Genomic DNA, 23756 nt, shown 5'->3' on the forward strand with positions numbered 1-23756 from the left:
GCCTGGTCTACAGAGTGAAATCCAGGAAAGGTGCCAAAACTACACAGAGAAAACCTGTCTCAAAAAAAAAAAATGTATTCACTAAGTGCCTAGCACGTGCTAGATTGTGAAGTATCACTCAAAACTCAGGGAATGAACTTTAAGAAGAATAGACAAATTGTTGTCCTTTATTAAGGTAAGAAGAAACTGAGAAAAGTTATACAATTAACTAATAGGGCAAATTCACACTGCAATATGTTATGAATGTAGAAGATTGTAAGAAACTGATAATGGAGTCTACTGTAGATCAAGTAGTTGAGGATGGACACTCAATATAAAATATTTGCCCTTAGCCAGGCGGTGGTGGCGCACGCCTTTAATCCCAGCACTCGGGAGGCAGAGACAGGCGGATCTCTGTGAGTTCAAGGCCAGCCTGGGCTACCAAGTGAGTCCCAGGAAAGGCGCAAAGCTACACAGAGAAACCCTGTCTCGAAAAACCAAAAAAAAAATTTGCCCTGGGCTTTGAGGCAGTCAATAAATATGGAGCCATTTAGAAATCAGCAAGAACCCAAACATAGAACAATCTAATCTGGTCTATGGACAGGTAAATCATCGTAGCAGGTAAACAATGAACAAGGAAAGACATCCTGGCAAGTTGAGACCAAAGGTTGAACAAGGGCTAGGTTATTGAAGGCCTTTTAGACCATGGTAAGAAATTTATGTTTTATTCTCCTGAGTACTAACCAGGCCTGACCACACTTAGTTTCCAATATTAGACAAGATCAGACATATTCAGAGTGGCATGGATATAAATGTGCTCATCTCAATATGAATGGATGTCAGTAAGGGGTTTTAGGGAAAAGAATTGTGCGATCAGTGTGATTTTAAAAGACAACGCCACCAGATTTGTGGAACAGAGACAAGAGACAGGTGAGAAGGCATCCCAGGAAACCAATTACACATGAGCTGCAGTGATCCAGTAAAAGACGGCAGGGCCTTGAACTACAAAGCTGGTGCTTAAAAGCAGAAAGTAACACACTGACAAGTAGTTATTAATTATCTCACATTGAGAAAATTGTTATTTCAAATTGCCTAGTGTCTTGACCAGAATAAGAGCAGCCATGAGGGACAAAAGTAACACTCTAACCCAAGTCCTCATGGGTAAGTATCCGACGATCTCATCATCGCACAGAAGGCATTTGATATGTCCAACTTCACAGCAGCTAAGAAGTTGCCTGAGTTTCAGAGATACAGACAATTTCAGGTGAATTCATATAAATATGTGGGTTTCCTTGGAAGGTTGAAGCATGCTAGCCTTCTGGTGGTAATACGGCTTTGTTTTTAAATATTTTCCTCTTCCTTAACAACCAGATGGGCACATTGTTGACCTGCACTGGAGTAGTGGGAGAAAAACTTCTTAGACTATCCAAGACCTGTATTCTTAGTCTGTTTTCCATGACTTCCTTACAGGAAGTGCTTTCAAATGTAATTTAATATTTCTGTGATTTAATAATCACTGTTATCTTCAAGACCATAAAATATACAACAAATCTAGTCTGAGACATTACAGAAATTAATTAGCTGGCCTTCCCAAGGACTGTATTCCCTGAAAAGTAAAGCTTGTAAGTGCAAGTACATTAATTGCTGATATTATCGTCACAGGAGGAAATAGCCCAAGAATAGAATCCAGGTGTTGCTGGGTTAGCACTAAAGTAAGCCTGCGCTCCTGACTCCAGCACTGTCAGTCCCTCAGCCATTTGGGCTTCAAAAGCCAAGTCGAAACAGTAGGGCAGGCATTCTCTAAGCCTGCAAGAGTCTCCTTAATTCAGGCAAAGAGGAGATCTTGGCTGTGGTTGGAAAAAAAAAAGAAGAAGAAGGATATGTCTGCCTTTCCCAGATGCTCACAGACTTCACAGGCCCACATCTGTCCCCCAGCCCTAGGCTCCAGTCATGTATTCCAGATGGAGGCCTGTCTGCCAAGCATCCAGACACTGGAAAGATCTGGTAATAGTGTTTATTACTCAGAAATGCTGTGACCTTTGTTAAAATGAGCTAAATCTAGCACTGTCACGTAGCTTTTTTACAGACTTATTTTTTCTTAGGAAAACCTAAGAAAGAAAAGGATGCAGGGATTTCAAGGACATTATATATTAATGCAAAAGCCCACAGCTAAAATATAGATTTACAGCCTGTCATGGAGAAAATCCAGACTACACTCCAATTAACATCCAAAAGTACTAACACCCTATGCTTGTAAGTGCAAGTACATTAATTGCTAAAAAAGAGAAAGAGAGAGAGAGAGAAGGCCCAGGTCTGCCTGTTCTAACTCCATTCTCACCCTCACAAGTATGTGCAATGTCAAGTCTTATTTACCATATGGATTTAAGCATGTCTCCTTGGCCATCTGTATCTGCTAAGATCTCGTTTTTCTTGAAATGATTGGATTTATACCCTTGTATTTCTCTCACGATTCTAGTAGACCTCCTAGAAAGGTCCGGAAGTAAGAAACTACTGCTCCCCTCAAGGGCCTCAGTAAATGAAAGGTTCCATCCCAAAGGCTTAAATGTTTGGGTTGTGAGTAATGATGAGCATATGGGCATTTCTCACAGTAGAATACCATCCCTTGGAAGATTCCCACTGATACATCAGGAGCTGTTTCAAATGGCATCTCTTTAAAACCATCTTTTCAACATCCCAAAACAGATCATAGCTCCTTGTTCTTTACTTCCATGACATTTCATTCATTATATTACAATTATACTAATTCCTAGTTAATTTGCTTAGACAGATTTTTCAAGAGATTGTATTGTTAAAATGTAAGAACTATAAAGTATTCATCTCTATATTACCAGCATCTACATATAACCTATACAGTTCATAATAGTTTTTATTTATATCCTGCCTATATTAAAAATAATGACAGATCCAACCATATGATTAAATATTCAAGTTCAACTATCAAAGAATTCATAGGCAGCTATAGAATACAAGTGCCACACAGGGCCATTATATCTTTCAGATCCGGCAAGTGTTTGAAGCTACTTTGTGTGTTAACTAATCTTTCACTGTAACAATGCCAGAGGTAATTAACTTGTAACAAGGAAAGGTTTGAGTGGATTCATGGGTTGGAAGTTCTGCTCCATGGTCAATTAACTCTGTTGCTATTAGCCCATGTCAAGACAATACAACATGACAGGACCATGTGGCAAAGTAACATTGTTTACTTCATGGCTGAAGTCAAAAGAAAGGGGGAGAGGGTTAAAGTCCCACAGTCCCCCTCAAATCACAACCCTAATAATCTGAAGATTTCATGCTGACTCTTTTTTTTTTTTTTTTTTTTTTTGAAGTTTCAAGACAGGGTTTCTATGTGTAGCCTCGGCTGTCCTGGAACTCATTCTGTGGACCAGGCTGACCTTGAACTCAGATATCCAGCTGCCTCTGCCTGTGAGTACTGGGATTAAAGGCATGTGCCACCACCACCTGGCAAGTCTTTCTCATGTGGATTTCTGGGGGGACACTTAGGATACAAATTATCAAGGGCTGAAGACAGAACTTTCACTACTCTTCAAGGGAAGATGGAAACAATTATGAGTGCAAATTGATCAGTTCTGCAGTTCCTACTGTGGGGTAGAAAAAGGGTTAGTCACCTGATTGTTACAGTGAGATAAAGGGTGGTCTCCATCAGGTATGTCCATATGCAATAATCTGTGAGTATGTCCTTATTCGGAAAAGGGATATTTGAGGATTTCCTAGAGATGAGGATCTTGCTGGGTGTGGTGGCATACCACTTTAATCTGAACATTTGAGAGGCAAAGGGAGGCAGATCTCCGTGCATTAGAGTCCAATCTGGTCTACATAGTGAGTTCTAGAACAGAGAGGGCTATATAATAGAAAGACCCTGTCAAAAAATAAAATTAAGAAATAAGGAGATCATCCTACCCTATTTGAAGGGATCTCTGTCCTGGCCAGTTTTATGTCTACTTGACACAAGCTAGAGTCATCTGAAAGATGGGGACCTCAGTTAAGAAAATTCCTCAAGACACTGCCAGCTCAGAGCAGTTTGCTCTGTGCAAGAAGAGAAGAAGCCACAGCCTGCGGCACTGGGCTATCAGGCACCATTATGGTGAGCAAATATATGGGGTATGAGAGGGAAAGAGGCAGAGAGAGATTCATGCCCTACAGAAAGAGACAGATCTGAAGAGGTGAAATCGGTAAAGAACAGACTGATGTGGGAGGCCATCTTGCCATCCAGGGACATGGTGTCATCAGGTCCTGAGCTACTGCCAAGGGCCATGTCTGGGTCTGTGGACCTACAGCAGCCATTGTCATGTAGATGTCTTTGGCCCCTGTTACCACTGAGGGCCATGAGGAGTCCTGGGGTCTGGGCTGCCACAGATGGCTGTGTCGCCCAAGGGCCATGCCACAGCAGGCACTATCCTAATCTGATTGGCATGGGCTATTGCACAGGGCCATGGTGTCGTCCAGGCTTGAGCTGCAGCCATGGGCCATATGTGAGTCTGTGGCCGTACTGTAGTCAGGGTCTCTGTTGATGTCCATGGCACCTGTCACCATTGGGGGTCATGTGGATGCCCAAAATCTGGGCCCCAACCTGGGGCCTTGCTGGGGCCAAAGGACCACTCTGCAAATAGGGTGATGCCAATATAAGTGGCCTGCTCTGCCACTTGGGGCCATGGTACCATCTGGGCCCAGGCTGTTTTCGAGGACCATGTCTGGGTCTGTCATCCTCCAACAGCTGGAGTCAGTGATAATATCCATGGCCTGAGTCACCACCCTTCTATGGCCTCTGCATTGGCTCCTACCTCCAGGTTCCAGCCCTGCTTGAGTACCTGTCCTGACTTCCTGCAGTGTGGACTATCATGTGGAAGTATAAGCCGAATTAATGCTTCACTCCTGTCATAGTTCATGTTTCTATTGCTGTAAAGAGATACTATGACCATGGAAACTCTTATAAAGGAAAACATTTCACTGGGGCTGGCTTACATTCAGCAGATTAGTCCATTATTATCGTGGTGGGAAGCATGGCAGAGTGCAGGCAGACATAGTGCTGGAGGTGGTCTGGGAGTTCTACATCTGGATCTTCAGGCAACAGGAAGGAAGAATGAACTTCTGAAACCTCAATGCCCACCAAAGTGACACACTTCCTCCCGCAAGACTACACCTATTCCAACAAGGCCACACCTCCTAATAGTGTTCCTCCCTATGGCCTATGGGAGCCATTTTCATTCAAACTCCCATACCTCCCCAACTTGCTTTTGGTAATGGTGTTTCATCATAGGAATAATAACCCTAATTAAGACAGCCTTCATTAGATCCTGCTGTAGGACACTTTTGAAATTAGTGATTGATAGGGGAGGACCCAATCCCTTATGGGTGGTACTATCCCTGCACTGGCGGTCTTAAGTTCTATAAGAAAATAGGCTGAATAAGCCATGAGAAGCAAGCTAGCAAGCAGCACTCCTCCATGGCCTCTACATCAGCTCCTGCCCTGCTTGAGTTCTTGTGGTGACTTCCTTCAGTGATGAACTATGATATGGAAATGTAAGGCAAATAAGTCCTTTCCTCTCCAAGTTCCTTTGGTCATGGTGTTTCATCATAGCAATAGAAACCATAACTAAGTCAGGCGGCCTTTAATCCCAGCACTTGGGAGGCAGAGGCAGGTGGATCTCTGTGAGTTCCAGGCCAGCTTGGTCTACAGAGCGAGATCCAGGACAGCCAAGGCTACAAAAAGAAACCCTGTCTCAGAAAAAAAAAAAAGTAAAGAAAAGAAAAGAAACCATAACTAAGACATTCTCCAATCCAATAACAAGTGTTTTTATGAAAGACAGGAAGAGAGTAAGTCCTAAGACTGAGGCAGGAACTGCAGTTATGCAGGCAAGAAATGCCTGCATATGCATGGCAGATACAAGAAGTGTTCCAGTAGAGTCACTGGATGAAGCACACCCTAGTGGCACCTTAACTTTGAACTTAACTTTGTAAAGTAAATTTTTGTAGCTGTAGGGCACTATTTGGTGGTAATTTATTACAGTAGCTATAGGAAAGTAACATAATATCAAAACCTTTATAATTTAACATTTGACATTTTAGTGGAAACAAAGAAAAGATGTGCCTGCCATATTCCTGTGATTCACCTGACATGACTAGTCCACATCTAAGTATGTCTCAAGTCACTGACATATTATCTTCAACAATGCTGCCACTTTGGGTACTCCAAGCCATTTCCCCATCTGACCAGATGTCTCCTAATCCTGTCTCAAAAAAACCAAAGAAGAAAAAAAAAAAAAAGAATAAGTACAGAGGTCTTATTCTGGCCTACAAAATCCTACAGCATCTAGCCTTGTCTACCTGTCTACTTCAGGTTACATGTTTAATCAAGGAATCCTGCTAATCTCTCCCAGTCCCTTGACTGTGCACACTCTGTCCAGCTACAGGAAGTCTTTTGCACAGGCTGTTACTTCTGCCTATATACTTTTCCCACCCATCTCCTCCACTACCCTCCTTCTCTACATATCAGCTTATTTGGAGTCTTCCTGGATTCCCCACTGTAAGGACACCCAGGTCACCTTGCTATATTTTCATTTCAAATTATATTCACTTTTTTGGACCATTTATCATTGTAGCTGGGGGCTGGAGAGATGGCTCAGCCATTAAAGGCTAGGCTCACAACCAAAACTATCATTGTAGCTGGATGTTCATTGGTGCATTTATTTCTTTGTCACTCTCCCTCTACCCCCATCCCGCAACTGGAAGTATTATGACAGCCACTTATGGCTGTTCCAGCTGTTTTCTCTACCCTGTAAGCACTAAAGGAGGAAGGAGAGCTGGAATGCAGCCCACACTCCACTCCTGGGCCATGAGCCCCAGCTACTGTGCTCAGTTACACCTCTGTGCTTTTACTTTGCAAAAAACAAAAGGAATTCTTCCACCTAAGATTTGTACAGTACAGCATGTTCCCAGAAATGTAGCACAAATTGTTAGGTCTTATTAATGAAAACAAACCAGGAGCCAGGTATTGGGGTGAACGCTAAAAGATCAGAGAAACGAATAGGCCACTGCTAACTCCACCTCGCCAACTTCTCAGCTGGTCTTGTTTCCTCAAACTGGACACCTCTGAGTCCTCATCCAAATGGACCTCAATTGAACTGCTGCTAAAAGCTAAAATCTTAAAAAGGCTCTAGTTCCTGGTCCTCACATTTTATATACCTTTCTGCTTCTTGCCATCACTTCCTGGGATTAAAGGCGTGTGTCACCATGCCTGGCTGTTTCCAGTGTAGCTTTGAACTCACAGAGATCCAGACAGATCTTTGCCTCTGAGTGCTAGGATTAAGGGCGTGTGTGCCACCATTTTCTGGCCTCTATGTCCAATCTAGTGGCTGTTCTGTTCTCTGACCCTCAGATAAGTTTTTTAGGATACACAGTATATCAACCATACAGAAACATCGCATTTCTTTAATTTGCACAGACATTGCACAGGCACCCAAGGTCTAGTAGACGCCACAGTAGTTTGTTTGTCCTACATTTCATCCTCAGCCCTTAGGACAATGTTTTACCCATAAGTGTGCCTAATAAATAGTTGTTGAATATATAAGCAAATGCATAATCTTTGAGTCCCACTGACTGTACAAATGCATGCTCGCTTTTGTCATAACTTCGTAGTCAGCCTTGTGCCCCTTGTCATTACTAAAAATAGCATTGCTAAATTTATCTTTGTAAAAGTACTTCATTGTTCTTTGAAGTTATTTCTTGCAGGCTTATTCCCCAAAGTGGAATAAGTAGGCCAAAAGGTAGAAGCATTTTGTAATTCCTCAAGTATATGAGCAGATAATTTTCAAAAAACAGTGAGCCTATGTACAATACAATTAACAATGTATAGCTCTTTTCCCACAGCATTGCTGACTTTGCTTTATTTTTCCCATTTGTTTTTAATTTTAATAGGTTATTCTAATTTGCATTCCTCTAAATAGTACCTAGAAGAGAACAGGTAGCCAATAAATATTGGCGGAGTGAATTCCTTTGATAGGAGCCAATTCATGTTCATAAATGTGATCTTTTACCGTCTACACTTCACTCGCTTTCTGCTCCTTTTATCATCACATGTTACTAGTTATTTGGAAGAATTGGATGGTCTAGATCATTTGGTTTTCATTCAAAATATTTAAGTACTGACATTTCTGGTCAAACTGCCCATTCTGAGGAATTATTCTTTTATTTATATTAATTCTATATCACTGTGAAAAGGTCAAATATTTTGAAAACTAATTTTGTTTTTCTCTTCATTCTGTTTCTATTTTTTCCTGAATAATTTTTAAAGATGCATACCAGAGAAACATCTAGATCTTCAGACACTTGTATTTTTAATGCTTAATTGAAATATGTCTTCTTTTTATGAAAGGCAGATGATTAATATGTGTGTTAGCAAGGATAAGAATACTTAATTGTAGGGAATAAAACCTTGCATTTCCGATCTTTTCCTATCTCAACCATGAACAAAACCTGAGTTGTAAAATACTTACACTTTCACCATGCCCTCCATAGTGTGGTATCTGGCTGTCTAGATCCCTTTTTGCTGCACCATATGCCTGTGAACAGTTATACAATCAGTATCATTTTTTATACATGTGTTCAAATACTTTCAAAATAACTCAATACAATGCTAAAATAGACTCTTCACTGCCATTTGGAGCATAATTCTTTTTTAATGTGCATGTATATGTCTGTATACATGTATGTCATATGTTTGCAGGTGCCATGGAGACCAGACGGTATCAGATTCTCTGGTACTAGAGTTACAGGTAGTTTGTGAGCTACCTGACATGGATGCTGGGAACCAAACTCAGGTTCTCTGAAAGAGCAGAAAGTGTTCTTAACCACTCAGTGGTCTCTTTAGCCCCAACTCAGACCTTGACATACATTATCAAAACAGCCTGACTCTTTTCTTAATGTCTATTGACATATGTATGTGATTAAGAACAATAACAGTGATATAACTAGCATCACTAGAATTTTCATACAAGGAGAGACCTTTGACTTGAAATTAGTTCTCATTTTGGATTTTAACTGCAATGATAAAATCCAAGTGTGTGTGTGGGGGGGGGGGGGGTGATACACACACCACACAACTGTGTAAGTGCATGCACTTGTGTGTGCTTATACAGAGCCCAGAACAGGACATGAGGTATCTTCTTTCATCACTTTCCACCTGACTGCCCTGAGATGGGGTCTTTCACAAACCAGAAGCTTGCATTTTCAGCTAAGCGGGTTAGCTAGTGAGCTTTCAGGATCTGCTTAGCTCTGAACCTCAGTGCTGGGGTTACAGTCAATCTCAACCTTGCCTGGTTTTTGGTTTGTTTTTTAATGTGAGTGCTAGGGATTTGAACTTAGGTCCTTATATTTTCAGAACAAAGCATCACTTAATGGATCCTAGACCATGGCAAGAACCAACCAAACCCAATTAACGTCATCATTAAGAAAATGTTGGGACTTAGTTTTGAAAAGAAAAGCACTTTTAAAATTAAAAGGTTTAGAAAAAGTAAATGAAATTGTTAGTCACCATGATTCCAAAGAAATGGTCTAATGTACTCTCATTAGATAAGTATTTTCTTAACAAAGCATCCTTGCAAAGCATTCCTTTGACACTTAAAGGGAAGTTAATATACAAATCATATACTGATAGTGCATGCTATTCTATTTCTTTGCACTCCTCCTTAGATCTTTACCCAGATTTTTCATTCTTCATTAACTCAGCTATGGCCAGTTCAACTCTGAAATCAAGACCTGACAGGGAAATTGAACCAGGTAGTTGACAGCTGTGAAATCTAAGCTCTCCGACTTTGTTAAAAATTCAAGTGCACAGAAGTTCTTCAAAATAATTTTTTTAAAAAAAAAACTAGGCTACCATGTGCTTGCCATTTGGCACATACTTGATGAATATCAAAATATCCAAAAAGAACAAGACGCCCAGGCAGAGGTGACCCCAGAACAGCCTCTGATGTTTGGTCACCAGCAAAAATTCTGTGAGAATTTATTCTTAGTCAAGTAGGAAAGTTGTCAGGGAACAAAATGTTTCCTGATAAGATTGACAAAGTGCCAAGAAAAATCCACAGAGGTTATCTGAGCTCCTGTCCCCAAATATAGCACAGCTGGAAATTTGCTTAATGAGAACAAATATTTGAAGTTTGAGTCTCTTTCTCAACACTGGAGATGATGCTTTCCTCACAAATGGCATTTAGAATTAGTTATTTCTATTGTAGGAAATAATTCTACATGAGAAAATGCATTTAAGACTAGAAATGTCTTTATTTTAGAAACAGTTCTATTTCCTGTAGTCATCAAAGCATTAATGCTTCTGAGTTGTGTAAGAGAGCTGACTAAATGTACACCCCCCCATGCCAAGATTTGTGGGTAAGACTTGTCTGAAAGTACTTGTCTGAAGCTGCTCCTTTTCCTCCACCAAATTCAGCCACAGTGATGCATAATTATCTTACAGGACTGGAAAACATTAATTGGATTAATATACAAAAACAACTTACAAACTCTGGCTCACAGTAAGCACTGGATAATGTTAACTAGGGATGCCACTATCACCAGTAATATTAATATTTGTTAGTCCAATTGTCTTCATATGCACTTACTCTTCTCCTAGCTACAAATAGCTTGAGGACCAATGCTAGTCATATTTTTAACATCAGAACCAGCTCATTATGGTGTATTTAATGTCTGAATAGTTTTTTACATATTCTTCACTTATGTTTGTTTTTCTCCTTTTCAAGTTACACAGTGAGATCTGTATTTTTTCCTGAAGGATTGCATGCCAAAGAATAATTATTTATATATGATCTCAAACACACATACCACATCCTATTTATTAAAGTTCAATAGGGAGTTGGATGTGTAGTTCCAAGGTACATCACTTGACTAGCACGCTTAAGGTCCAATTCAATCCCCAGAACTGCACTAATAAACAGATAAGCCCATAAAAGGAATGCAATGCTTAGGGATTACTAGATCTCAAAATATTCTAAATGGTCTTGTGGATAACTGCAGGGCAACACAAAGACAGTTGGGTTTATGGAATGCACTGTACTGACTGACTCTGCTCCACCTAGCATGATACTCTTACTGAATTGTGTTGGAAAACAGTATATAGCTAGCACTGGTATCCTTTTCTATACTCTCCCTTGTATCTACTCAGAGAATATGGCTCCTTCCATCACTTCATAGAGTGGCCTCTTTATTAAGTCCTTCAGGAGATATTTCTGACTGTCTTCAAAATATTTACTTTTATAGTTTAAATGACTTAACGCCAAATTTAAACCCCCCCATGGTCAAGTTTAACTATAAAATAAATTTCACTTAAGTTCCCATTATTTTTCTTATGTTTCCACATTCATCACTTAGTCTTTTATAGTTTATTGTCCCCCGTGAGTGCTTCTAAATAGAGTGACTCTGATAGACAGCACTGTGTAGGGCACTGCAAAAACTCAGGGGTCTCCAACCACATCGTACTTTGTATGTTCAGTACACAATTTTACAATTTCATGTGTGTTTGCACTGATGCAAAGCTTGAAATCAGTAAGTGACTAGAGACTACCTGCACATTACAGCTCTTTCTGAAAAAAAAAATACGTACACACATACATATGCACAATATATATGCCAAGGCTTCTTACACTTTTTCCACTCATGACCCTTTTAGCCTTGTGACTTTTTTACATGACCAAAGATAAGTAGGAATACAAAATAAGTATTAAAATTAAATATTTATTGGTAACCATAAAAAAGATGTATTTATTAAGACAGGGTATAGTTGGTAGTTTTTTTTCTCTTTGTTCTTTGGGGAGCCCACCACCCAGCTCCCAAATAAATACTCAGAGAGACTTATTCTTACTTATAAATGCCCAGCCTTAGCTTGGCTTGTCTCTAGCCAGATTTTCTTAAGTTATCCCAACTACCTTTTGCCTCTGGGCTTTTATTTTTCTCTATTCTATATATCTTTCTTTGCTTCTCACTCTGTGGCTTGCTATGTAGCTAGGTGACTGGCCCCTGATGTCCTCTTCTCCTTCTCCTCCTTTTGCTCTCCATCCTCTCTTCCCAGATTTCTCCTTCTATTTATTCTCTCTGCCTACCAGCCCTGCCTATTCTTCCTCCTGCCTAGCTATTGGCCATTCAGCTCTTTGTTAGACCATTAGATGTAGGCAAAGTAACACAGTTTCACAGAGTTAAACAAATGCAACATAAAAGAATGTAACACATCTTTGCATCATTAAACAATTGTTCCACAGCATAAACAAATGTAACATATCTTCAACTAATATTCCACAACAAGGAGATCTCACTATGTATCCCTGGCTGGCATGAAATTATGTTTGTTGACCAGGTTGGCCTCAGACTCATAGAGATCTACCCGCCACTGCCTTCTGCATGCTAAGATTACAAGTATGCACTACCATTCACAACCAAGAATTATGAAAAACAAATTGTTTGGATGTAACTGAATGTCTTTATAATTAGTATATTAATTTATCATCTTTTTGATTATCTGCAATTGTACTTTTCTGTAAGAGTGTCTTGCAAAAGCCAAAATAAGGTAAACCACATTCAAATAATGTAGTGTGTTTCTATGGATATGGCTTTGGTCTAAGAATTAAGTCTCCCTGGGCCTTGGTTACCTCATGTTTAATATAATAAAATATTACTTGTGTTAAAACAAACAATTCTTTGTAATACTTATAACATTTACCTTTTATTAAGGTAATGGCAAATTTTCATATTTGTGAGGTAGGCATTCTTGTTTATGTCTACATAACAATAATTCCTGGCTAAATATCTGATACCAAAGGACAGAAGGCATCTACACTGTTTCCAAGGTTGATGGATATTGTAATTTCATATTCATCAATGCTGAGAGTACAGCAATATGTAACACAAAATGACAGAACTATGTTTACGGTGATATTTTATTTGTACTGAAATGTGATTTTATTTGTATGTTAATAAATAAAGTTGCCCGGGGGTCAGAGCTATTAGCAAGCCATAGCAAAAGCTGGGCAGTGGTGGTGCACACCTTTAATCCCAGCACTTTTGGTAGGCAGAGCTAGGCAGATCTCTGTGTGTTCAAGGATACAGCCAGCATTGGAGACACATGCCTTTAATCTCAATACCAACCATAGAAGACCTGGAGGTCTGTACAGACAGGCAGTGACTAGGAGGTCATGTGGTTAGGTTTACAACCAATGAGAAGGCAGAACAGAAACTCTATAAAAAGGACAGACACAGGAAGTAGGTCTCTTGCGGAGAGGTAAGACAGCAGTGGTAGGAAGGGTAAGGTTTTTAATCTCAGCACTTAGCTATCACTCTGACCTCTTGGCTTTCATCTCTGAATTGGCTCTGTGTTTCTTATTTAATAAGATGGTTACAGCTACATATGTTTATGGATATTCCAGGAATTTTGAAAGTTCTGTCCTAATTCCATCCCAAATGTTATTTAAAAGTTGTTATGCAGCTTAAATAGAAATTTTTAAATAAAGCATTCCAATGCAACTCAAAGACAGTGCTAATTTGATTTTTAGATACTGAGTAATAATGGTAGGAAAATATTTAGGTCTTTGTTTTCTATTTTTAAATCCTTATGTTTTTATAGGTGCATAAAACTTTGTATGAACAGTCAAAACATGTTAATTCATAATATACAATCATCTTAACTCTGACAGAGATGTGTTTCTGGCAAGCATTTGTCATTGTGGTATGTCATTTCCAGTGAAGTCTCATGATTGATATATTGTGTGTCTGATTTTGAATTAATTGTTGTGTGATTAGAAATCTTTTCCTGGTCCCAAGTTTTCACAACCACTCAGTTCAGTCATGTGACCACATACAGGGTCATAGCCCATAATGTAAGATGCTATGATATGTGCTATAGGCATATGTAAATGTTCATCTTAGTCTGTTTTCTTTATTGTAACAAAATACTCAAACCTAGATAACTCTCGAGGAATAGAAATCCTTTGGCTTTCAGTTCTCTGAAATTCTTCCCAAGCAGTGACATCTAAGTAGTGGCTGTTGCCTGAGACTCTTTTCTCAAATCATGAGATGGCTACTGTGTCACATGAGAGAGCAAGCATTTTGAGAAAGCAACTTTTTTTTTATTTTTTTGAAACAAGCTCTCACTATGTAGCCCTGGCTAACCTTGAACTCACTGTGTAGACCAGGCTACCTTGGAACTCAGTGTTCTCTCTGCCTCTGCCTCCCTAGTGCTGGGATTAAAGGTGTGTGGCACCACACCCTGCTGGAGCTCCTTATTTTAATGAAGGCCCCGAATTCATCACCTAATTAGTACTCAAAGGCTCCACTTCCAAATTGTATTAATGTATCAATTTAGGAATGATTTTCTAATACATGAATGTTGGAAAACACTTTCAAACAACAGGTGTGTGTGTGTGTGTATGTGTGTGTGTGTGTCCGTTGGTAGCTAACTTCTACACAATTTCTCTAATTACACTGATTCTCTGATATGTCCACAGAACTACTTCAGTTCCTGCACCCAGCTCTGAATGTCTACTTGGGTCTACTTGCATATCACAAACTATGGTTAAGAATTCATTAAGAGATCTTGCCTAGTTCAACCTTTTTCATAACTGCATATTAAGGAGCACAAAAAGCCAGTCCTTTAAAGATAATCAGTTTCCTGTACAGATAGAAAGGGGTTTCTGTGTTCAGCAAAAGTAATCAGTAATGTGTTCATAAACAGGTATATGAGGTGATGATTTGGTTCCTAATTCTGCAGCCTTGTCACATAATGATACCATGCTTGATGATGTGCCTCTTCTATTCCCTCTCACTCTTCGAATACATTGTGGGGCTTTAGAATTTCATGAATGAACAGAAAAATCAAAAAACGTCCTTAAACTATCTAAGGTCACAGCAACAAATGGGTCCAGGATTAGAACAGATATTTCCTCAACTGTTGCTCAGTATAAGCTTCTTTTTAGCCTGGAGACATTTAACTGTAACATCAGCTATTTGTCCTCTGGCATGGGGCCTTCGGGAAACGCTACATGGGGCTGTGGATATTGAGGGAGGGGCCCTCTTACTAAGCAATTTAATGAGTAAAACTTTCCACCAGTGGAATGCTGGGGAAGCATTTTGTGGGTAAGAGGAGAAAAAAGATGCTATTTTAAACATTGCTGAGAGAGTTTGGGCAAAATCCATCTGGCAGACAAACTATTTCTTCCGTTCAGAAACTCATCAAGCACTCCAAACGTGCAACCTGTAGGCAAGTTTAATTAAAGCTTGAGAAATCTCAAAATAACCTGACATTTAAATATGTTATTTCCGTTCTCATATAGTTTGGCATGCTCACAGAGGTTCTCTGGGGTTCAGATTAAGCTCCCCAATGACATCCTGCCCTGCCTAACTACTTGATTACTCTGTATTAAAAACCACAGGAGTGTGAATGAAACTACCTTATCCGACCCATGTCCTCCCACTTAATAGACAAGCAGGAAGGCAGATAGAAACTTGAGTGGATGAGTTAGTAAGATGATTGTCATAGATACTGTGATGGATGATAGGTAGGTAGATCATACATACATACATAGAATGCTGCATAGACATGTAGATAGACGAAGTAGAATTTGTTTCTTTTGTCTTCTCTGGAAAAAGCAGTCATCAACTAAAGTAAGCAAGCATTAACACACTAACCCTGAAGGATTCTAAATATGCACATTCTGCCTTGAAGGAGTAATTTCATTCTTCAGTGATTTAGAGAGCCCTGGCCTTCCTACCCAGCCCCCATCTTCAGTGTTAGGTGCAAGTATTGTCTAACTCTGTGTTGAGTCCCCTTCCTTCCCCTTTTCTTTCTGCTCTGGTGTTTGCTTCTTGTTTTGTTTTGACAGTGTATTGTTAGCAGCCCAGGCATAAAAGACTTGGGTTTCTGATCTGTATTTTTTTTTCTCCTTGAGAATTCTTTAAATGTATCCTTCAGGGCAGGTCTCCTAGGAAAGGATTCCCTCAGTTTTTGTTCATTTGAGGAAGTCTTTGTTTCTCCTTTATTTCTGAAGAATACTTTCACTTAATATAGAACTACAAGTCACAGACTTTTCTTTCAACATTGAATATTTCACTCCACTATCTAGAGATGAGATTGATTTCTGGTAAGACATTTACTGCGGTCCTGGTCTATGTATAGTATAAGTATTTCCCCCTTTAACATTCTTTCAAGTTTATTCTTTGTCTTTGGTTTCCTGGATTTCGAATATGATATGCTATGAGTGGTTGAGGGGTATTTGTTAATTCATTTGTTATATTTATCCTTCCTTTTCCTTTTTTTATTTTTTAAGAATTTCATACATGTATATAATTTGTTTTGATCAAATCAACCCTGATTCTGTCGCTTCCCCCCTACCCCTTTGCATTTTTCCCTCTCAATTTCATGTGCTCTGTTTTAAACTTACTGAGTCCACTTACTGCTACCTGTATGTGCATGGGTATGGGGCCACCTACTGGAGGCTGAGTAACCTCCACCACATCCCCAGGGGGGGAAAAACAACTGACTCTCCCTCCATCACTAGCCATCAGTTGCCTATAGGTCTTCAGCTAGGATTGGGACATCATGAGCCCACCCCCTCCATCCATGCTGGGATTTTGCTGACTTATGCATACAGTCATAGCCACTATGAGTTCATGTGTGCAATGGTCCTGTCATGTCCTGCAAATACTGTTTCACTAAAAATATTGGCTAGCTCCATCTCTTAGAATCTTTCTGCTGTCTCTTGATCCCACAATAACCCCTAAATCTTGGGGATAGGTTGCACATATTTACAACCGTGCACTCTGTAGTTTCTTATTCTCTGCACATTGGCCAGTTGTGAGTCTCTGTATTAATAGCCATCTACCGCAAAAGAAAGCTTCTTTGATGAAGGCTGAGAGATGTACTAATTATTTATCCACTTTGATGTTATCCAATCTCTACTTCTGTGGTTTGGTGTTTGGCATTCATTTTGGAAAGCTCTTGACTATTATGCTTTAAATGTGTTCTGACTTTCTTCTGTATCCTTCTGGTATTCTGGTTATGTGTATGCCTCATATTTCAAAGTGATCCCTAGGTCTTTGCATCCTTAGTTCAGCTCTGCTTGTTCCTCTGCATGTCAGTATGGAGACCTTCTATTAACCTGTCTTCAAGCTCACTGATTCTTTCCCATGCCAAATTGTTTCCAAGTCTATCAGAAGCATTCTTCCTGTCTGTTAAAGCATTTTTGATTTCTTGCATTTCTTTTAGAGTCTTAGAATTTTAGTCTGTTTATGTTACCTATTTATTCTAAATGATTCCCTTTTTCATTATATTCCTGACCATGTTAATCATAGTTTTTTTAAATTCCATGAATTCTAAAACCTGCATCATCTCAACCTTTTCTTACACATACTTTGTTATGTAATTTGTAATTGTCTCAATTGTCTCTGTTGAAAGCTAGAAATGAGGTAATAGGACCTGAGGTAAATGAACATTTAGCATCAAGTTTTATGCTACTCTGACTAGGAGCTGTGGTATATGTTGGTCAGAACTGTAGGTGACAAGAGGTTCATACTCTTCTTGAGCTCTTTCTTTTTCTCCCTTAATAACCATGCTTTCTTAAGTCCTCAGAGGAGTTATCTGTTTCCATTGCAATTTACCACTACTACACAGAAGTCCTGCTGGGATAATGTACAGAGGAGAGGAACTGATCTAAAATCATATGGTTAAGTCTTTGCCTTTTGTACTATGTGTGAGCTGTGGCCTTCCAGGGCTTGTTTTGCTTTCCAGCCCTTGGATGAAACAAAAACACTAGAAAGGCTGCACTAAGGAAAATACACCTACCTCAGCAGGGATAAAGCTCTGGCAAAGTGTTTTCCCCTAAATAGGAGAGCAGATGAACACTGGACATGAATGGCTGTAATCATTGGTACTTATTTAAAAAAAATTAAAGTATAGTTCTCAGTAGGAAAAGTATACAATACAGTTGTCTTAGTTAGGGTTTCTATTGCTGTGAAGAGACACCATGACCACAGCAACTCTTATAAAGGAAAACATTTGATTGGGGTTGCTCACTTACAGTTTCAGAAATTCAGTCCATTATCATTATGGTGGGGAGCATGGTGGCATGCATGCATATGTGGTGCTGGAGTAGTAGCTAAGAGTTCTAGATCTTATAGGCAATAGGAAGTTGAAGAAGACATTGGGAAGTGTACTGAGCATAGGAAACCTCAAAGCCTGCCCCCACAGTGACATACTTCCTGAAACAAGGTCATACCCACTCAAACAAAGCCACACCTCCTAATAATGCCACTCCCTATGAGGTTATGGGAACAAACTACATTCAAACTACCACAACAACCATCTTCTAAAATTCCCTTGGGAAGAGAGCTTTTCAAATATTTGAGATAGATTATGTCTTCTCTAAGATAAGTGGTGCCTTTAGTGTCCAGAGAGCTGAAAATAAATTGCTTTTTTAGTTTTGCTTCCTGTCGCTGTGATATATATGTTGACCATAACACTTAAGGGAGAAAGGGCTTATTTGGTTCACAATTCTACAAAACAGTCCATCATGGTAGGGAAGTTAAGGCAATAGAAACTGAAAGCAACTAGTCATGTCAAATCCATAGTAAAGAACAGATAGCAACAAACACATGCATGCATACTAATGTTCAGCTTTCTTTCTCTACTCTTAGTAACAATCCAGGATCCCCTGATCAGAGAATGACACCACCTAGAGTTGGCAAGTCTTCTGACCTCTATTAACATAATCAAGATAATCCCTTACTTGACAATGTCTCATTGAGATTCTATTTTTCAGGTGATTCAAGATTGTCTCAAGTTGACAATTAAAATAAACCGTGAACTACAGGCCGTAAGCACATGGTATTTGCTGAAGAGTCTGTATTTCCCATTGGGAAGAACTTACTGTGTTGAAGGAAAATCAATATCTTATTAATTTACCTTGTGATACCATGTCTAAAATGTATAATTGAATAATTAAATTTGCAATTTTGTTTGAGATTTAAAAGGAAAATCAATGGAGGGTGAGTGGACTGGTGACTGAAGACTGCTTTTCTGTCCCACAGCCTCCTGGCAAAAGCAGGAGGAAACCATAGAACTGCTAACGTGGTGGCCCATGGATTTGCCAATCTTTTAATTCTGGACAAAAAGACTCTCCAAGAAATTCTGTTACATTATCCATCTTCTAAAAAGCTCCTTGTGAAGAAAACCAGGTATGACCTGTAAAGTCCCAATAGAACTAGATGTGATTTTTTTTTTTCCGGAGTTGAGGACCGAACCCAGGGCCTTGTGCTTGCTAGGCAAGCACTCTACCACTGATCTAAATCCCCAACCCCTAGATGTGATGGTTGTAATGATTGACTTTGTGTGTCAAATGGACACAAGCTAGCGTCATCAAAGAAGGAGCCTCAGTTGAGGAAATGCCTCAATGAGATCCAGCTGTAAGTCATTTTCTCATTTAGTGATTATTAAGGGAGGGCCCAGCCCATGGGGAGAGGTACCATCCCTGGGCAGGTGGTCCTGGGTTATATAAAAAGGTAGGCTGAGCAGATCAGGGAAAGCAAGCCAGTAAGCAACACCCCTCCTTGGCTTCTGCATCACCTCCTGTCTCCAAGATCCATCCCTGTTTTGAGTTCCTGTCTTGACTTCCTTCAGTGATGAACAGCAATGCTGAAGTGTAAGCCTAATTAACTCTTTCTTCCCCCAGTTTGCTCTTTGGTCACAGTGTTTCATCACAGCCATAGAAACCCTAACTAAGACAATGGTGCACACTTAGACTCCCAGCACTTGAAAGCCTGGGGCAAGAGAATTGAACGGAGTCCCAAGCCAGATTGAACTACAGAATAAGATACTGTATGGAGGGAGGTGGACAAAGTTGGTTTTACTCTATAAAATCTAAGATGAGGATAATTGTGGTACATGAAGTTAGTTACTACTTTCTTCATGAGCTACACCCCAAACTGAAAGGTGAGTACCCAATGAAAATTCATGGGTGGGAGAAATTACCACTTCTCAGGGAAGATTCATGGGAGTTGTCACAGAACCACTCAAAACAGTGTTCTTCTCTTGTCTCCAGAGTTCTTTTAAGCCAGAAGGAGAAGACTACACAGGCAACCCCTCCCAAAACAGGACCTGCCTTTCTTTTCCCACCAAAAGAAGAGACACCCAAAATGTTTAAAGCTCTCCAAGGAAGCACAGCAAGAGTAGACCTTGAAAGACTCCTCAAAGGCAAGAGAGGACATCCCGCTCAGGTAACAAGATTAATGGGAGCACAGTGAATGGGAGGCCAGCAGCAGAAGTGGGGGGTGCTGCATGGCGAACATCCAGGCAGGTTCTAGTTCAGACATGGGGCAATTTGAACTAATCTTGGACTAACACTAATTTGGACTAACACTCACAATTGTGCTTTATATTGGCATTTATTATTTAAACTTTATCTCTTTTTACCATTAGATGAAATCATCACTGGTTCACTTTAAGTTAATATGCATATTCATAAATACACTCAAATTTAATTGTTCATGAGTTCTATATGTGTGAATTTCCTTACTTTATGATAATTTGTCCATAACCCCCAAATCCACACATATTTTTGTGTCACTCATGACAAGTAAAATAGTAAAACAAAAAAATAAAAAGAGGAAATTTGATAGTTGTACTATCAGGTAAGTTGACCTCAAGTTCACTCCTGTTTCTTAGGCAAATAAGTGGCCCAATGCAATCTATTTGCTGCCATAGCTTTTTTTGTTTTATTTTGTAGTTTTTAGTTTTCAATTTAAATTTTTTGATGACTTTATTGTACTAAGTTAGTACTTGAGTACTGCCCAGACTTCCTAAGTACAAAATTCTATGGTATCACTGACAGAGGAAACACATATTACAATCTTTACTCGGGTTACTGGTAACAGTCAAATTATCTGTGAGCTCAGTGTGGGAATGTGTAATTCATGGATTAGTTTGAGACATTAAATAATATATTTCTAAAGAAAAGCATACAACCAATAAAGTTATATATTTATCAATTGACAAAAACCCATGTGGTCTAAGATCCATAGGAAACTGGCCCTAGATTTCCCCTGGGAGCAATGGTTATATTTGCTACTTTGGTGTTCAGGGTAACTTGATAAAACAAACACCAGTCCTAAAAGCATGGCCACAAGAATGAACAGGAATCATGACATCTCTTGTTACTTTCGAGTTGCTATGACAAAATACCTGACAAGAAGCCACTTAAGGGAGGAAGAGGTGGTATTGGCTTACAGTTCAAGGGTTGATAGTTCAGAACAGTGGGGAGGCATGCGGCAGGAACAGAAGACCAGACATTATATCCACAGTCAGGAAGCAAAGAGTAAGCAGGAGGTGGGACCAGGCTACAAAATCTCAATCCACTTTTTTTCCACCAAGGCTCAACTCTACCTCCTAAAAGTTTCTACAACAATCTCAAATGTTGCCACCACTTGACCGAGTACTTAAACATATGAACCTATGGAGGACATTTCAGAACACAGAATAACAAATACATACACATAGAAATGTAAATATATAAATCATGTCAACAATATGCTGGTGAGCAACATTTTCACAAATATTTAATCAACATATAACAAAATATTAAGAAACAGAAACAGCCCTACATATTTCATCACGACATCTGTGTCATAAACAGACCCAGTCCACGACTTTGGATTAGGTCACAATGAACTATGGTGCAAACAGTTAATCAACATTCAGATTTACACTGAGCTACCTGGTAATTCCTAGGAATGTAAAGACAGTGAAACCATGCTGCCTTTTTCTCCTTTTGTTGTTTCTGCTTTTCTTTGATGCTCATAGTAAATTGGTATAAACAAATATAGAGAAATAGAACAGGTACTCAAGCTTTCTGAAGTTAATTGTTATGTTCTTTCCAACATTTAGAAATGGGTTTCCATGAACCCTTTCAGAAAATGAAAAAAACAAATATTACAAAACCATCACATTTTAAGATTCTAAAACTTGGACCTTTGTCTTTTGCACATAACACTGTGGTGAATAATAAGAGTACAATGTGCCGGGCGGTGGTGGCGCACGCCTTTAGTCCCAGCACTCGGGAGGCAGAGGCAGGCGGATCTTTGTGAGTTCGAGGCCAGCCTGGGCTACAGAGCGAGATCCAGGAAAGGCACAAAGCTACACAGAGAAACCCTGTCTAGAAAAACCGGAAAAAAAAAAGAGTACAATGTAAACCAAGTGTCTCACCTCTAGCAACCTAAAAATAACAGTTTGTACAAGAAACACATGCACTAGAGATGTGAGATTTCTACAGATAATACTAATAAATAGAACTAGCTAAAAACCAATAGCTTGGGGCTAGAGAAATGGCTCAGTAATACATGTACCTGCAGCCAAGTCTGCCAGTCTGAGTCCAATCCAGTACCCACATAGTGGAAGAAAAAATTAATGCCCTCAAGTTGTCATCTAACATCCACATGGATGCTGTGGCACACATACACACACACACACACACACACACACACACACACACGCACACGCACACGCACACACGCTGTGGAGACTCACAGAAGCTTCCTAGTAAGACCTTACTCAAGGTCAAAGAGCTTGCTTTATCCAGCAGGGCTGCATAATGGGATGATTTGGCCAAGGGCATGGTTACCAGATGTTTTGAAGGATCTACACTTGGCTGAACATTGTGCTTTGACCTTGAAAGGGGGAGGTCTTTGCCTCACCCTTTGGTATTGTATAAAAAGCCCTTTGGAATAAACCTTGGGGCGACTGGGTATTGACCCAGGGCCCTCCTGAAGCTATTCTGTGTCTGTCTTTCTTATCATCTCCTATTTTTTCTATCTAATTCTTCCTCATTCCTCTCTCCTCCCCGCAAGAACCTGTTGAAAGGTGGAAGCTGGACTCCAACAGACTCCCACAACACACAAAATGTAAAAATAGCTCAAATACTCAAGAAAAGAGATGTGAGTTTCTCCCTGAGTTTCTGCCATTATTGGGAAGGAAGCCAGACTTTCTATTGTATATTGTATATGTTTAAAAATATACATTATTAAAATTTATTAATAAATATTTAAAATATCACCTCCATAAAATAAGTATGATACACAAACATTTAAACACAGGAAATAGTAAGAAATAGCAGTGAGCAGCAAGACAGACATGATTGCTATAGTCACTCCATGTAGATGGTGTTTGGTGTTGACTCTAATATCTCAATTATGGTTTCAACACTAGTTCTTTATCATGGCTTCTTCTAGAAAAAAGGTGAAAATTCCAAAGGAAGAGAGAAGAAAGGAAAATAATATGAAGATCAAGAAACAGAGCCAGCAGAAAAAACACCGGACAGGTCCAACTGCAGAGTAAGTTCTATTACAGCAGAGGAAATGCCCCAGTTGATTAAAGAGGAAGTTTTACCCAGGGAACCGGCCTGTCAATCACTCATCATCAGTATGGCTCCTGCTACTGAGACTGGGGAAGAGGTTCTGACTATTGAAGTCAAATAAAAGACTAAGCAGTAAGTGTTTGATTATCTTTAGATAGAATCTAGTTCATTCCCAAAGAGATGGTAACCAGGATTGTAGCTTAAATTAATGAGGGAAACTAACCTCACCGGGACCTGTGGAAACTCCAGGCAAATCCACAGCTTCGTTTTCAGGACTTTTCTGACAATGGTTTTATTCATTGACCATCCCTAGTTTCCACTGTCACCAGCTTCGAGCAATTGCTGTTT

The 23756-nt window shown here is 39.6% G+C and overlaps 1 protein-coding gene across 1 annotated transcript in view; it reads left to right on the plus strand.

Annotated features, from left to right (window-relative positions):
• Positions 1–23544, plus strand: part of Cngb3 (cyclic nucleotide gated channel subunit beta 3) — a 175834-nt gene extending 152290 nt beyond the window's left edge. Inside the window, 3 exon segments of the mRNA XM_059255609.1 lie at positions 19093–19239; positions 20103–20277; positions 23419–23544. Of these exon segments, the coding sequence (XP_059111592.1) occupies positions 19093–19239; positions 20103–20277; positions 23419–23544 (448 nt within the window).
• The last annotated feature ends 212 nt before the right edge of the window (positions 23545–23756 follow it).

This window comes from Peromyscus eremicus, chromosome 2 (assembly GCF_949786415.1).
Source record: "Peromyscus eremicus chromosome 2, PerEre_H2_v1, whole genome shotgun sequence".
NCBI classification, from domain to species: Eukaryota; Metazoa; Chordata; class Mammalia; order Rodentia; family Cricetidae; genus Peromyscus; species Peromyscus eremicus.